General features: G+C 45.6%; 1 protein-coding gene across 11 annotated transcripts in view; it reads right to left on the bottom strand.

Moving 5' to 3' along the window:
• Positions 1-15533, bottom strand: part of LOC122548789 (anion exchange protein 2-like) — a 229234-nt gene that overhangs the window by 15538 nt on the left and 198163 nt on the right. For all 11 annotated transcript variants that reach the window (XM_043687558.2, XM_043687561.2, XM_087986778.1 and 8 more), the window contains 4 exons: positions 13940-14134; positions 12189-12410; positions 9004-9093; positions 303-469 (listed from right to left, as the gene is read on the bottom strand). In XM_043687558.2, the coding sequence (XP_043543493.1) occupies positions 303-469; positions 9004-9093; positions 12189-12410; positions 13940-14134 (674 nt within the window). The remainder of the gene's footprint in view (positions 1-302; positions 470-9003; positions 9094-12188; positions 12411-13939; positions 14135-15533) is intronic.

Here is a 15533-nt window from a genome sequence, read left to right as displayed (position 1 = left end):
TGGGAATCCAGAACCCCAGGCTAATGTTCCACAAACATGGGTTCAAATCCGACCACGGCAGACAGTGACATTTAAATTCATTAGAACCTGGAAAGCAGACCTGGTCACCTTGGTTAATGCTGTCCTTAACTGGCCTGGCCTACATGTGACTCCAGACATGCAGTCACATGTAGGCCCACTAACTCACTAGTCCCCTTAACAAGGACAGTAATTGTTGGCCATGTCAGCAGCATTCACATTCCACAAACACATTTTAAGAAACAGCATCACTGAGCACAAATTCTTCATCATGAGGTACTCACGTGGTGATCATGGTTTCCATAAAGATGAGGATGAAGACCAGGATAGCAGGAATCAGACTAGCGAACATCATCCAGATGGGGAAATCCGCATTCTTTCCCAAAGGATTAATGAACCAACCTCTCTTCTCTGGGGAGGTGACAGACAGGCCTGTAGGAACACTCAGTTTCTGAAAGAAAAGCACCCAGAAAGTTGGTGAAGAATCCTCACTTAACTTAAAGGTGAGGAAGCTGGGCACCAGTCCTCTGTCTGTGCCCACCAAACACTCCCAACATGGGGTTAGATACAGACTAAAGCTCCCTCTACACTGTCCCCATTAAATATTCCCAGGACAGATACAGCACAGGGTATAAACAGAGTAAAACACTCTCTACCCTTTTAAACTGCAAGTAAAGTTTTTTTCAGTACTGTCTCCATCAAACTCTTCCAACATTGGATGAAATACAGAGAAATGCTCCCTCAACAGTTTTAAACTGCAAGTAAAGATTCCCCACACAGTGGGAGAAAGTGAGCACTGCAGATGCTGGAAAAGCACAGCCACCCAGGCAGCATCTGAGGAGCAGGAGAGTTGATGTTTCGAGAAGAGCTTCTGCTCCAAATGTCAACTCTCCTGCTCCTCGGATGCTGCCTGACCGGCTGTATTTTTGCAGCACCACCCTTTTTGATCCCCTTCACTGTCCCCATCGAATACACCCAGGACAGGTATAGGATATGGGTTCAGATAGAGTAAAGCTCCTTCTATTCTTGTATACAAGAAGTTAAGCTCCCTTGACAGTGTCCCCATCAAAACTCCCAGGACAGCTACAGCTCAGGGCTCGACACAGAGTAAACTTCCTCTACTCTCACCTCCTGAAAGTAAAGCTCCATCTACACTTTTAAACAAAGAGTCACAAACTATACTGTTCCCATCAAGCAGTTACAGTACGAGGTCAGATACAGAGTACACTTCCTCTACTCTTTCAAACTGAAAGTAAAGTTCTCTCTACACTATCCCCATCAAATACTGTTGGGACAGGGACAGGTTTTATAAATAGTAAACCTCCCTCTACTCTTTTAAATTGAAAGTAAATCACTGCCCCAATTCAACATTTCCAAGACAAGTTCAGCACAAGGTGAGATACACTCTGGGATACACTTAGCGCCAGAGGTCTGGATGGAGTAGAATTTGTACGAAGCGTCCAGGAGAGTTTTCTAGAACAGTTTGTCAATTGTCCGACGAGGGAAGGGGCCACATTGGGCCTGGTACTGGGGAACGAGCCAGGACAAGTGATACAAGTTGCGGTGGGGGATTTATTTGGGAACAGTGACCACAATTCTGTAAGTTTTAGCATACTCGTAAATAAAGAAGAGAGTGGCCCTAAGGCAAGAGTTCTAAACTGGGCCAAGGCCAATTATATCAAAATTAGGCAGGAGCTGGGAAGTGTGGATTGGACACAGCTATTTGAAGGGAAGTCCATATTTGAGATGTGGGAGGCTTTCAAAGATAGGTTAAAGATAGTGCAGGATAGGCATGTCCCATTGAAGGCAAAGGGCAGGAAGGGCAAGATTCGTGAACCGTGGATGACAGCAGAAATTGTATGACTAGCCAAGAGGAAAAGGGAAGCGTACATAAGGTCTAGGCATCTAAGAACAGAACAGCCCTGGAGGAATATCGGAAGAGTAGGACAAGTCTTAAACGAAGAAGCAAGAATGCTAAAGGGGGTTATGAAATAGCTTTAGTGAGCAGAATTAAGGAGAATCCCAAAGCATTTTATTAGATTAGATTACATTAGATTAGATTACATTAGATTAGATTTTTTTTTAGATTAGATTATATTAGATTAGATTACATTAGATTAGATTAGATTACATTACAGTGTGGAAACAGGCCCTTCGGCCCAACAAGTCCACACTGCCCCGCCGAAGCGCAATCCACCCATTCCCCTACATTTACCCCTAACACTACGAGCAATTTAGTATGGCCAATTCACCTGACCCTGCACATCTTTGGACTGTGGGAGGAAACCGGAGCACCCGGAGGAAACCCACGCAGACACGGGGAGAATGTGCAAACTCCACACAGTCAGTTGCCTGAGGCGGGAATTGAACCCGGGTCTCTAGCTCTGTGAGGCAGCAGTGCTAACCACTGTGCCACCGTGCCGCCCACTATTCTTATATAAAAATCAAGTGGGTAACTAGAGAAAGGATTGGTCCACTAAAAGATAACGAAGGAAGGCTGTGTGTTGAACCTAAGCGAATGGGTGAGATTCTGAATGATTACTTTGCATCAGTGTTCACTGAGGAGAGGGACATGATGAATGTTGAGATTAGAGATAGAAGTTTTATTAGTCTGGATCACATTGGCATAAGTAGGGAAGATGTGCTGGGTAGGCTAGAGGTTATTAAAGTTGACAAATCCCCAGGACCGGATGGGATCTATCCCAGGTTGCTGAGGGAGGAGATAGAGGAAATAGCTGGAGCCCTGACAGATATCTTTGTGGCATCCTTAAATACAGGTGAGGTGCTGGAGGACTGGAAGGTTGTTCTGTACAAGAAGGGTAGTAGGGATATTCTGGGTAACTACAGACCAGTGAGCCTGACGTCGGTGGTGGGGAAGTTGCTGGAGAGGGTACTAAAAGATAGAATCTATTTATATTTAGAAAAGAATGAGCTTATCAGTGATAGGGAACATGGTTTTGTGCGGAGGAGATCGTGCCTTACCAACTTAGTAGAGTTCTTCGAGGAAGTGACCAAGCTGATAGATGAAGGAAGGGCTGTTGATGTCATATACATGGACTTTAGTAAGGTGTTTGATAAGGTTCCCCATTGTAGACTAATGGAGAAAGTGAAGTCACATGGTGTGCAGGGTGTTCTGGCTCGGTGGATAAAGAACTGGTTGAGCAACAGGAGACAGAGAATAGTAGTTGAAGGAAGTTTCTCAAAATGGAGAAAGGTGACCAGTGGTGTTCCACAGGGTCAGTGTTGGGGTACTGTTGGTTGTGATATACATAAATGATCTGGAAGAGGGCACTGTTGGTATGATCAGCAAGTTTGCAGATTGGTGGAGTACAGAAAGCATAAGGGACTGTCAGAGAATACAGGAGGATATAGATAGACTGGAGAGTTGGGTGGAAAAGTGGCAGATGGCTTTCACTCCAGACAAATGTGAGGTGATGCATTTAGGCAAGACTAATTCCAGAGCGAATTATACAATGAATGGAAGAGCCTTGGGAAAAGTTGATGGACAGAGAGATCTGGGAGCGCAGGTCCATTGTACCCTGAAGGTTGCTGCACAGGTGGATAGAGTGGTCAAGAAGGCATATAGTATGCTTACCTTCATTGGTCGGGGTATAAGAGCTGGCAAGTCACATTAAAATTATGCAAGACATTGGTTTGGCCGCATTTAGAATACTGTGTACAGTTCTGGGTGCCACATTACCAAAAGGATGTGGACGCTTTGGAGAGGGTGCAGAGAAGGTTTACGAGGATGTTGCCTGGTATGGAAGGTGCTAGCTATGAAGAGAGGTTGAGTAGGTTAGGTTTATTTTCACTAGAAAATAGGAGATTGAAGGGGGGACCTGATTGAAGTTTACAAAATCATGAAGGGTACAGACAGGATGGATAGAGACAAGCTTTTTCCCAGGGTGAAGGATTCAATAATAAGAGGTCACCCTTTCAAGGTGAGAGGTGGAAAGTTTAAGGGGGATACACGCGGCAAGTACTTAACACAGAGGGTGCTGGGCGTTTGGAACACATTGCCAGCAGAGGTGGTAGAGGCAGGCACGGTAGATTCATTTAACATGCATCTGGACAGATGCATGAGTAGGTGGGGAGCAGAGGATACAAATGCTTAGGAATTGACTGACAGGTTTAGACAGTACATTTGGTTTGGCTCAAGCTTGAAGGGCCAAAGGGCCTGTTCCTGGGCTGTAAATTTTCTTTGTTCATAGACATTACAGTGTAGTACAAGCCCTTTGGCCCTGGAAGTTACGCCGACCTGTGGAACCAATCTGAAGTCTATCTATCGTACACTATTCTATTCTCGTCCATATGTTTATCCAATGACCATTTAAATGCCCTTAAAGTTGACGAGTCTACTACTGTGGCAGGCAGTGCGTTCCACGGTCCTACTACTCTCTGAGTAAAGAAACTGCCTCTGACATCTGTCCTATATCTATCACCCCTCAACTTAAAGCTATGTCCCCTCGTGCTAGCCATCACCATCAGAGGAAAAAAGCTCTCACTGTCCACCCTATCTAACTCTCTGATTATCTTATATGTTTCAATTAAGTCTGGTAAGGTCCTAGGGAGTGTTGCTGAGCAAAGAGACCTTGGAGTGCAGGTTCATAGCTCCTTGAAAGTGGAGTTGCAGTTAGATACGATAGTGAAGAAGGCGTTTGGTATGCTTTCCTTTATTGGTCAGAGTATTGAGTACAGGGGTTGGGAGGTCATGCTGCGGCTGTACAGGACATTGGTTAGACCACTGTTGGAATATTGCGTGCAATTCTGGTCTCCTTCCTATCGGAAAGATGTTGTGAAAACTTGAAAGTGTTCAGAAAAAATTTACAAGGATGTTGCCAGGGTTGGAGGATTTGAGCTATGGGGAGAGGCTGAACAGGCTGGGGCTGTTTTCCCTGGAGCGTCGGAGGCTGAGGGGTGACCTTATAGAGGTTTATAAAATTATGAGGGGCCTGGATAGGGTAAATAGGCAAAGTCTAGACATGTCCAAAGTCTATGTCCAGACATAGAGGGCATAGCTTTAGGGTGGGAGGTGAAAGATATAAAAGAGACCTAAGGGGCAACTTTTTCACACAGAGTGTGGTACGGATATGGAATGAGCTGCCAGAGGAAGTGGAGGAGGCTGGTACAATTGCAGTGTTTAAGAGGCATTTGGATGGGTAAATGAATAGGAAGGGTTTGGAGGGATATGGGCCGGGTGCTGACAGGTGGACTAGATCAGGTTGGGATATCTCGTCGGCATGGATGTGTTGGACTGAAGGGTCTGTTTCCATGCTGTACATCTCTATGACTCTAAGTCAACTCTCACTCTTCTTTTCTCTAACAAAAACAGCCTCAAGTCCCTCAGCCTTTCCTCACCAAACCTTCCCTCCATACCAGGCGACATCCTGGTAAATCTCCTCTGACCCTTTCCAAAGCTTCCACATCCTTCTTATAATGCGGTGACCAGAACTGTACACAATACTCCAAATGTGGCCACACCAGAGTTTTGTACTGCTGCAGCATGATCTCATGGTTCTGAAACTCAATCCCTCTAACAATAAAAGCTAATACACTGTATGCCTTCTGAACAACCCTATCAACCTGGGTGGCAACTTTCAGGGATCTGCGTACCTGGACACAGAGATCGCTCTGTTCATCCACACTACCAAGAATCTTACTATTAGCCCAGTATTCTGCATTCCAGTTACTCCTTCCAAAGTGAATCGCCTCACACTTTTCTGCATTAAAATACATTTGCCACCTCACAGCCCAGCTCCGCAGCTTATCTATGTCCCTCTGTAACCTACAACAGCCTTCAGCACTATCCACAACTCCACCAACCTTACTGTCATCCACAAATGTACTAACCCATCCTTCTATACCCTCATCCAGGTCGTTTATAAAAATGACAAACAACAATGGTCCCAAAACAGATCCTTACGGTATACCACTAGTAACTGAACTCTAGGATGAACATTTCCCATCAACCACCACCCTCTGCCTTCTTTCAGCTAGCCACTGTCTGATCCAAACTGCTAAACCAGCCTCAATCCCATGCCTTCATATTTTGTGCAATAGCCTCCTGTGGTGAATTTTATCAAACACCTTCCTGAAATCCATATACACCACATCAACTGCTTTACCCTCATTTTTCTTAAAATGAAAGGAAAGCTCCCTCCCACAGTGCCCCATCAAACACTCCCAGGACAAAAACAGCACAGGGTCACACAGAAACATAGAAAATACAAGGAGAGATTCATTCAGACCTTTGAGACTGTTCTGTCAATCAATCCAATCATGGCTGATCATCCAACAGTCCCTTGTTCCTGCTTTCTCCCCATACCCTTTCATCCCTTTAGCCCTAAGAACAAATATAATGCCTTTTTCAAAACAAACAATATTTTTACCTCAACCACTTTTAGTGGCAGAGAATTCCACAGGCTCTCCGCTCTCTGGGCCTAGAAATTCCTCATCTCAGTCCTAAATGGCATACCGCGTATCCTCAGACTACACCCCCTGGTTCTGTACTCCATGGTCATTGGTAACATTCTTCCTGTGTTTACCCTGTCTTGTCCTGCTATAACTTTATAAATTTCTATGAGATTTCCTCATCCATTCTTCTAAACTCCAATAAATATATTTGTAACAGATCCAGACACTTTTCATATGTTTGTCTCATTATCTCGAGAATCAGTCTGAGAAACATTTCCTGAACTCCAGCATCTGCTGTCCTCACTCTCTCCTCCTTTACTGCACTCCCTCGATAGCCAGGACTCCCTTCCCCAGAGGAGAGTAAATCTGCACACATCTCGACTGGAGGATAGCAAATGTTTTTTTTAAGAAGGGGAGTCGGGACAGCCCTGGTAATTATAGGCCAGTGAGCCTTACTTTGGTTGTGGGCAAGGTGTTTGAAAAGGTTATAAGAGATAGGATGTGTAATCATCTGGAAAGGAATAATTTGATTAGGGATCGTCAAAACGGTTTTGTGAAGAGTAGGTCGTGCCTAACTAACCTTATTGAGTTCTTCAAGAAGGTGACTAAACAGGTGGATGAAGTAAAGCGGTTTATATGGACCTCAGTAAGGCGTTTAATAAGGTTCCACATGGTAGGCTATTGTACAAAATACAGAGTTTCGGGATTGAAGGTGATTTAGCGGTTTGGATCAGAAATTGGCCAGCTGCAAGAAGACAGAGGGTCGTGGTTGATGGAAAATGTTCATCCTGGAGTTCAGTTATCAGTGGTGTGCTGCAAGAATCTGTTTTGGGGCCACTGCTGTTTGTCATTTTTATAAATGATCTGGATGTGGGTGTAGAAGGATGGGTTAGTAAATTTGCAGATGACACTAAGACAGGCAAAGCTGTGGGTAGTGCTGAAGGATGTTGTGGGTTAAAGAGGGTCATAGATAAGATGCAGAGCTGAGCTGAGAAGTGACAAATGGAGTTTAATGCGGTAAAGTGAGAGGTAGTTCACTTCGGAAGAAGTAACAAGAATGCAGAGTACTGGGCTAATGGTAAAATTATTAGCAGTGTAGATAAACAGAGAGCTCTCTGTGTCCATGTGGCATAAATCCCTGAAAGTTGCGACTCATATTGATAGGGTTGTTAAGAAGGCATATGGTGTGTCGACGTTTATTGGTAGGGGGATTGAGTTGCGGAGCCACGAAGTCATGCTTCAGCCGTACAGGGCACTGGTAAGGCCACACCTGGAGTATTGCGTGCAGTTCTGGTCACCGCATCATAGGAAGGATGTGGAAGCTTTGGAAAGGGTTCAGAGGAGACTTACTAGGATGTTGCCTGGTATGGAGGGAAGGTCCTATGAGGAAAGGCTGAGGGAACTGAGGCTGGTGTTCATTGGGGAGAAGAAGGTTGAGAGGTGACTTAATCGAGACGTATGAGATAATCAGAGGGTTGGATAGAGTGGACAGTGAGCACCTTTTTCATAGAACATAGAAGAATACAGCGCAGTACAGGCCCTTCGGCCCTCGATGTTGCGCCGATCCAAGCCCATCTAACCTACACTAGCCCACTATCCTCCATATGCCTATGCAATGCCCACTTAAATGCCCATAATGAGGGAGAGTCCACCACTGCTACTGGCAGGGCATTCCATGAACTCACGACTTGCTGAGTAAAGAACCTACCCCTAACATCTGTCCTATACCTACCCCCCCTTAATTTAAAGCTATGCCCCCTTGTAATAGCTGGATGGTGAAGGCTAACACGAGGGGACATGGTTTTAAATTGAGGGGTGATAGGATTAGGACAGATATCAGGGGTAGTTTATTTACCCAGAAGGTAGTAGGGCATGGAATGGCCTGCCTGCAACAGTAGTACACTCGCCGACATTAGGGGCATTTAAATGGGCACTAGACATATATATATGGATAATAATGATATGGTCTAGGATAGAAGGGCATCAAATTAATTTACAGGTCAGCGCAACATTGAGGGCCGAAGGGTCAATACTGTGCTGTAATGTTCTATATTCAGTACCCCAGGTGTAGTCTCACCAAGGCCCTGTACAATTGCAGGCAGACATCCCTGCACCTGTACTCGAGTCCTCTAATGATGAAGACCAACACCTTCTTGCCCGCCTGCTGTACCTGCACGCGGACTTTGAGTGACTGGTGTAAGAGGACACCCATGGTCTCACTGCTCCTCCCTCTTTCCCAATCTTATACCTTCCTGTTTTTGCTAAAGTGGATAAACTTATATGTATTCCTTGCATCTACCAAGCATTTACCCACTTACTCAGCCTGTCCAAAGCACAGTGAAACACCTCTGCATCTCCTAACAGTTTACCCTCCTATCCAGCTTTGTATCATCTATAAACTTGGAGATAGTATACTAAGTTCACCTGGCGAGGTCATTAAAAGACATAGTGAATAGCTGGGTCACAGCACTGATCTGTGCAGTACCCGAGTAATACAGCAGTTAGTGGTTGGCACTTAGAAAATGACCCGATTTGCCATAAAGTGAAGGGGATTTGTAAGTTACTGTTCACCTGAGTGAAGGTCTCCTGGATGGAATAGTCGACCAGAACCATGACAAGGATAGCTATTGGAACACCAAAGTCTCCTATCACACGCCGAATCTGTAACACATACATATATTAACTTATACAGAATATTTGTAAATGTGTGATAAAAATTACTCTTTCAAAGTGCCCCATATTCCACTGCTCCCATGACTGAGGGTCACAGCACAAACTGATCTCTTAATCAATCCTGAACACAGTGCGTCCAACGCTAGCCCCAGAATGGCCCTGTGTCACTTACAGTCCAGCACATGTCAGATAGTAACATTCTTGCCTACGTGGTAATGCCATTGGTTTACACTTCACTGCATAGACTGTGGTTAGATGGACCACAGTTGTGAGAAAAAGCAGTACTGTTGAGGGGGTCAGCGCTGAGGGAGTGCCGCAGTACTAACGCGAGGGTCAGCACTGAAGGAGTACCACAGTACTGTTGAGAAGGTCAGCACTGAGGGAGTGCCGCAGTACTGTCGGGAGAGTCAGCGCTGAGGGAGTGCCACAGTACTAACGCGAGGGTCAGCGCTGAGGGAGTGTCAGAGTACAGTTGAGAGGGTCAGCGCTTGGGGAGTGCCGCAGTACTGTCGGGAGGGTCAGCGCTGAGGGAGTGCCGCAGTACTGTCGGGAGGGTCAGCGCTTGGGGAGTGCCGCAGTACTGTCGGGAGGGTCAGTGCTGAGGGAGTGCCACAGTACTAACGCGAGGGTCAGCGCTGAGGGAGTGCCACAGTACTAACGCGAGGGTCAGCGCTGAGGGAGTGTCAGAGTACAGTTGAGAGGGTCAGCGCTTGGGGAGTGCCGCAGTACTGTCGGGAGGGTCAGCGCTGAGGGAGTGCCGCAGTACTGTCGGGAGGGTCAGCGCTTGGGGAGTGCCGCAGTACTGTCGGGAGGGTCAGTGCTGAGGGAGTGCCACAGTACTAACGCGAGGGTCAGCGCTGAAGGTCCAAGTGTTCTCTCAGATGGCATAAACGATGGCTCTTTTTGAACAGATAATGGAAATTCTTCCAATGACCTGCCCAATATGAATCCAGAAATAGAAAATCTGTATAAAAGGAGCTCTTCTAGTTTTCTTTCAAATAGTGCAGTCGTATTTTCTGCAACCTTTTGAAAGAGTGGCAAAGGCCTTGGGTTTACTGTTCATCCAAAAGACATTACTGCACTTTCCCTCAGTACCACACTCTAGTGTTACACTGAGACATTTGATTTGACGTATCTAAAGCGGAACATGAAATTATAACCTTCGGAGTCCTGTGGCAAGCTGTTGCAACTGAACCATTTGACAGTAAATACTCTGGGACATACAGATGCTGTGCAAGGCAGTCCCTTTTGTTGTAGGACTGTAACAGAGAATCTGTACTCTGTACATCAGCAAGACATATTGCAAACTGTTCTCTGCTTACAAAAGCACCCACAGCCTCAAACCAAGAGCTACATTATTTGATGTGAAGTATGTGGAAGGAAATACAGTCTATATCCTTCACAATGAAGACATGTGGGAAAACATTCAATCAATGCCCTCCTATACACTTCTCAGAAAAATCCACTTATTTGTAAGTTATACCAATACTAGGTCTTACATTTTAAGTTCTACTGATGACTACAGAGTGAGATGTTGGGTTAGAGAGGGGGCTGTCAGTTTATCCTTTGGTGGGGGTCTGGTGGAAAAGAATCCAAAGATGGGTGTTAGACAGCAGGCAGGCGGATGGAAGTGAATGAGACAGAGACAGACAAGCAGACAGACAGAAACGTACACACCACAGTGAGAGACAGACAGACAAGCAGACAGAAACGTACACACCACAGTGAGAGACAAGCAGACAGACAGAAACGTACACACCGCAATGAGAGACAGACAGACAAGCAGACAGAAACGTACACACCATAGTGAGAGACAAGCAGACAGACAGAAACGTACACACCACAGTGAGACAGACAGACGAGCAGACAGAAACGTACACACCACAGTGAGAGACAGACAAGCAGACAAACAGAAAGGGACACACTGACAGAGAGAGAGAGAGGAGAGAGAGATTAATTATTAAATTAAGCTTTAATTTTTTTAAAAATCAATCTGTTCATGGATATTATGACATCTCTGGAGCAGGTGGGACTTGAACATGGGCCTCTTGGCAAGGAGGTAGGGACATTACTACTATCCCCCAAGAGGCCATAATCTTTAACTCTCAAGTTGTGAATGTCACTCACTGAGTGACCAATCAACTCACATGTTTGATTGTAACAACCTGATTGACTTTTACTTTTATGCCAATCCCAGGCTTTGGCTGTCACCAGTCGGTGGTGGTGAGCTTCCATCTTGCACTGCTATCAGGAAGTAAAAGTTCCTGGGATTATCTCCTATGGCCAGAGAGGAATTGAAAAATTGTGCCAGTTTTGTTTCCTTGCTTGCTTCAGTAAACAGCCTAGAATATGTTTCATTGGGCCTGGAGATTTATGTACTTTTAAGGCTGTCAGGCCACGCAGACCCTCCTCTCTGTCTATGCTAATTTCTCTAATTAAATCATGGTACTTCTCCCTGATTTCTAGACCCACATCGTCCTGTACTCATAGTATTAGAGGCCGGTTAGTGACAGAGAAAGCAGCAGAGCACCCTGGAAAGGAGGATGTGAAGCACTGATTTGTAAAACAGAGGAGCTTGCCATCCCTCAGAGGGAGGAGATGAAGGGATATTCCCATTGAAGCACTGCAGTTAATTAAAGGAGTGGATACTGGGAAAAAAAACAGCTTTGTGATTTTGAAAAAGACAGGAGCTATTCCCGCTGCAGCCAAGTCCAAGTTGAAGGGCCAGAACCTAAATGCCAGGCTGCATAGGGCTGACAGCAGGGAGCACTCCTTCACAGACCACGGAGTGGAAATCTGCAACTCCTCTCCCCGACCCACCCCCTCAAAAACCACGGTAGTGGAGGGCTCAACTGAAAGGTTTAAAACCAAGATTGATGGGTTTCCTGGAGTCATCTAATTTCTGGATGGAGTTAACGTGTTGGTCGGTCACAACTTTGCTGACTGGTGAAAGAGACTCAAGAGCTGGAATAACCTTCTCCAAACCCACAGGCAGCAGGGACGATAAAAACAACTCTGTCAAAGGCAAATAAAAACACAACAGAGGGAAGAATTTCTCTCAGGCCCTCACCAGTGACACTTACTCTCCCGGGCAAGAAACGACTATTTTTAAACTTGCGCAAGAAGAAGGCGATAAAGAAGGTGCCAGCCATCAGGACCAGAGAGAGCAATGCTGTGTTTGGCTCCCCTTTCCGCTTCCCACTCTCTCCTCTTGTACCATTCATTGTGTTTTGAGGGACAATGGAAGGCACAGTCACATTTTCTGTCATATTGGAACAGCCACGAAGAGGATGGTCTTGGAAAATCTATACAAAATATGAGTGAAGGTTTATTAGAGCAAAGGTTAAAAACTCATCTCACATCAATCCTCTATCCTTCCCAAAATAGGGACGGCACAGTGGCTCAGTGGTTAGCACTGCTGCCTCACAGCGCCAGACACCCGGGTTCGATTCCAGCCTCGGGCGACTATCTGTGTGGAGTTTTCACATTCTCCTCTGTCTGCGTGGATTTCCTCCGGGTGCTCCAGTTTCCTCCCACAGTCCAAAGATATTCAGATTCGGTGAATTGGTCATGCTAAATTGCCCATAGTGTTGGGTTCATTAGTCAGGGGTAAGTATGGAGAATGGGTCTGGGTGGGTTACTCTTCGGAGGGTCGGTGTGGACTTGTTGGAGCAAATGGCCTGTTTCCATACTGTAGGGAATCTATTCTAATCTAAATATCCAACCCTGGAGAACCACCGAAATCCATTTGGCAGGGTCAGGCGTCAGGGTGGTCTGCGTGGGTGCGATTCTCAGGGTGAATCCATGGGGTATGTCACATTAAAACCAGATTCTAAGGGACTGGGGTTGAGTCATTTCACTCTCAGGCTACAGAACCCAGGTGTGTTACTCTGCAGAATAACGCAGCAAAGTGTGAGGTTCATCAATTTGGTTATAAGAACAGAAAAACAAAACATTTTTAAGAGATATGAACTTCAAAATGTTGATGCTTGAAAAGATTGGTGTGCACTCTCATGAGGAACATACAGTCAGCATTCAAGGTCTGTTAGTTGTGGTGTTGGCATGTGGAGTGGGAAAAGATCTGTTATTCTTGAATTGTTTGTGGGCTGAAGCTATTAGAGAATACCACCTTTGTGGCAGGAGGAGATGGGTCACCAATATTTAGGGGGTGGATTAAAGCTCCATTTTCCAGGCATTCTGGAAAAGTATAATGACTGATCTTTTTGTGGGACTGTATGTGTTTAGGAGGAAGTGAAGGGGAATGATTCAGATATGAGGGGGAGGGGGATCACTACAGGTTTCAGTGAAGTTATAGTTCCAGGCCCTGGGTTTGGAGGGGAGGTTTTGGGGTGGTGGCCTGGCACATATAACCTAAGCTTCTCAGCATGAATGAGGGGATATTATTGTGAAGGAAAATGGGATTCATTTCAGGGGAGCTCAAGGCCTAGTGATATTATTGCTCATCCTTTGGTCTACAGATCCAAGGGATGTTCTGGGGACCTGGGTTCAAATCCTGCCATGGCAGATGATGGAACTTGAAGTCAATGGAAAATCTGATGGTCAGAAAAACCAATCTGGTTCACTAATGTCTTTTAGGGAAGGAATCTGTCATCCTTACCTGGTCTGATCCACGTGACTCCAGATCCACAGCAATGTGGTTGACCCTTAATTGCCCTCTGGGAAATTAGGGATGGGCTGGTGTAGCCAGTGACACGTTCATCCCGTGAATGAATAAAATGAGAGTGGGTATGGATAAGGGGATTAACCCTGCAGGTTCTGTTCCTCTGTGAGGATGAGGAGAAAAGGTGTTATTCGTCCAATTAGTCTGTCTTACCTTAAAAAGCTTATAAAATGTCTCATAAATAAATATCAGTGAGATGAGAAAGGCGAAGATTTCCTGGGTGAATCTGGATATGAACCGCACAAGGAAAGAGCCTTCAAAGGCCACAATCACCACCACGATGACAATGAGCCAGATCCCAATCCATACACGGCCAGTCAGGTAGTCCATGTTGTTTGAGTTACAGAACTGGAGGAAGAAATTGACCATCAGACCGTCATTGAAGTCACAAAGAAAGAGGTCAGTGAAAAAACATAGTTAAGGATCACAGCACAGAGCCTGACCAGATTCCCCTCTGTTCTTACTGTCTCTTACCCTCTCTCCATCTACTTTGTTTCTTCAGGGAATATATGCATCACCAATTTACACTGTCTGTCTCTGCTGCCCTTGAGAATATGGTGGTGACCTGCCTTCCTGAACCATTGCAATCCTTAAGGTGTAGGGCAAGGGTCACCATTCTCTCATTAGACCATAGGGCTGCTCTCTCATTACAGACAGAGATGGCTGATGGTAGTTCAACCTGAGGGTGATATGCCAGCTTGAGAAGGAAAATCCTTCACAGTAACCTCAATGGTTATGGGAAGTAAAGCCAGTGTTGGTGTCACACGGCAACACAAACCAGCTATCCAACCCAACTGAGCTAACTGGCTCCCCATGATGCTGTTGGGAGCAAGTTTGAAGATTTTGATCCAGCAACAGTTGAAGCAACAGCGATAAAGCAAGTCCCATTTAACAGTGTTTCACTTGAACTTCAGTAGATTAATGGGCTAAATTAATAGATGTTGATGCAGTTCCATGAAATAATTTTCAACACTTTTCCCTTCCAATGTGGAGTGGCCTCTTCTGCTCTCTGACATGACCAGTCTCCAATCCCCAGCCTTTCACTCGTCACCGCCAGCACCACCTCAGACCTCACCTTAAGGATACTCCTGGATCCTCCCTCACCCTCTAGCTAGATGCCTCTCCCCGACCCTCTGACTTACAGCCGCTCCTTTTGCCTGATCCTCCCACTGTGGACTCAGTCTTCTTTGACTCCCCTATGGTTTGTGGTCACTCTCTCTCCCTCTTGCAGCTTTTGTGTGACTTCCTGTACAGCTCTAAATATGCACGGAATGATATTTGCAGGAAAAATTACAGATGCTGGTGCACCAAATTTCTTTTATAAGAACAGGATTGTTATGGCACAGGAGACTATTCCACCCATCGTGCCTGCACCTGTTTCATTATCTCGACCAATCCTCTGCCTTTTCCCCATATCCCTGCACCCCATTTCTAGTCAAATGCCTCCAGCACATTTCCAGACAGTGCATTCCAGACCCTAACTACACATTACATTACCTTTGCTTTATTTGCACATGATTTCCATCTACGCCCTCTTCATAGAATCGTAGAGTTTTACAGTCGAGAAAGAGGCCTTTTGACTCGTCTGTGTACCGGCTGCCCAGCTAGTCCCACTCACCAGCCCCATCTTGTTCGTTTTATTTTCACAGGCGAGAACAGCATCTCTCTGTCCAGCCCACTCATGATTCTGTAAACCCTGAGCAAATCTTCTCTCCAATGAGAACAGTCACAATTTCTTCAATCTATT

The sequence above is a fragment of the Chiloscyllium plagiosum genome, unplaced genomic scaffold (genome assembly GCF_037043375.1).
Source record: "Chiloscyllium plagiosum isolate Xiang-an unplaced genomic scaffold, Cpla_swu_hap1 HiC_scaffold_4, whole genome shotgun sequence".
NCBI lineage: Eukaryota > Metazoa > Chordata > Chondrichthyes > Orectolobiformes > Hemiscylliidae > Chiloscyllium > Chiloscyllium plagiosum.
This window is presented reverse-complemented; position numbering and strand designations above follow the sequence as displayed.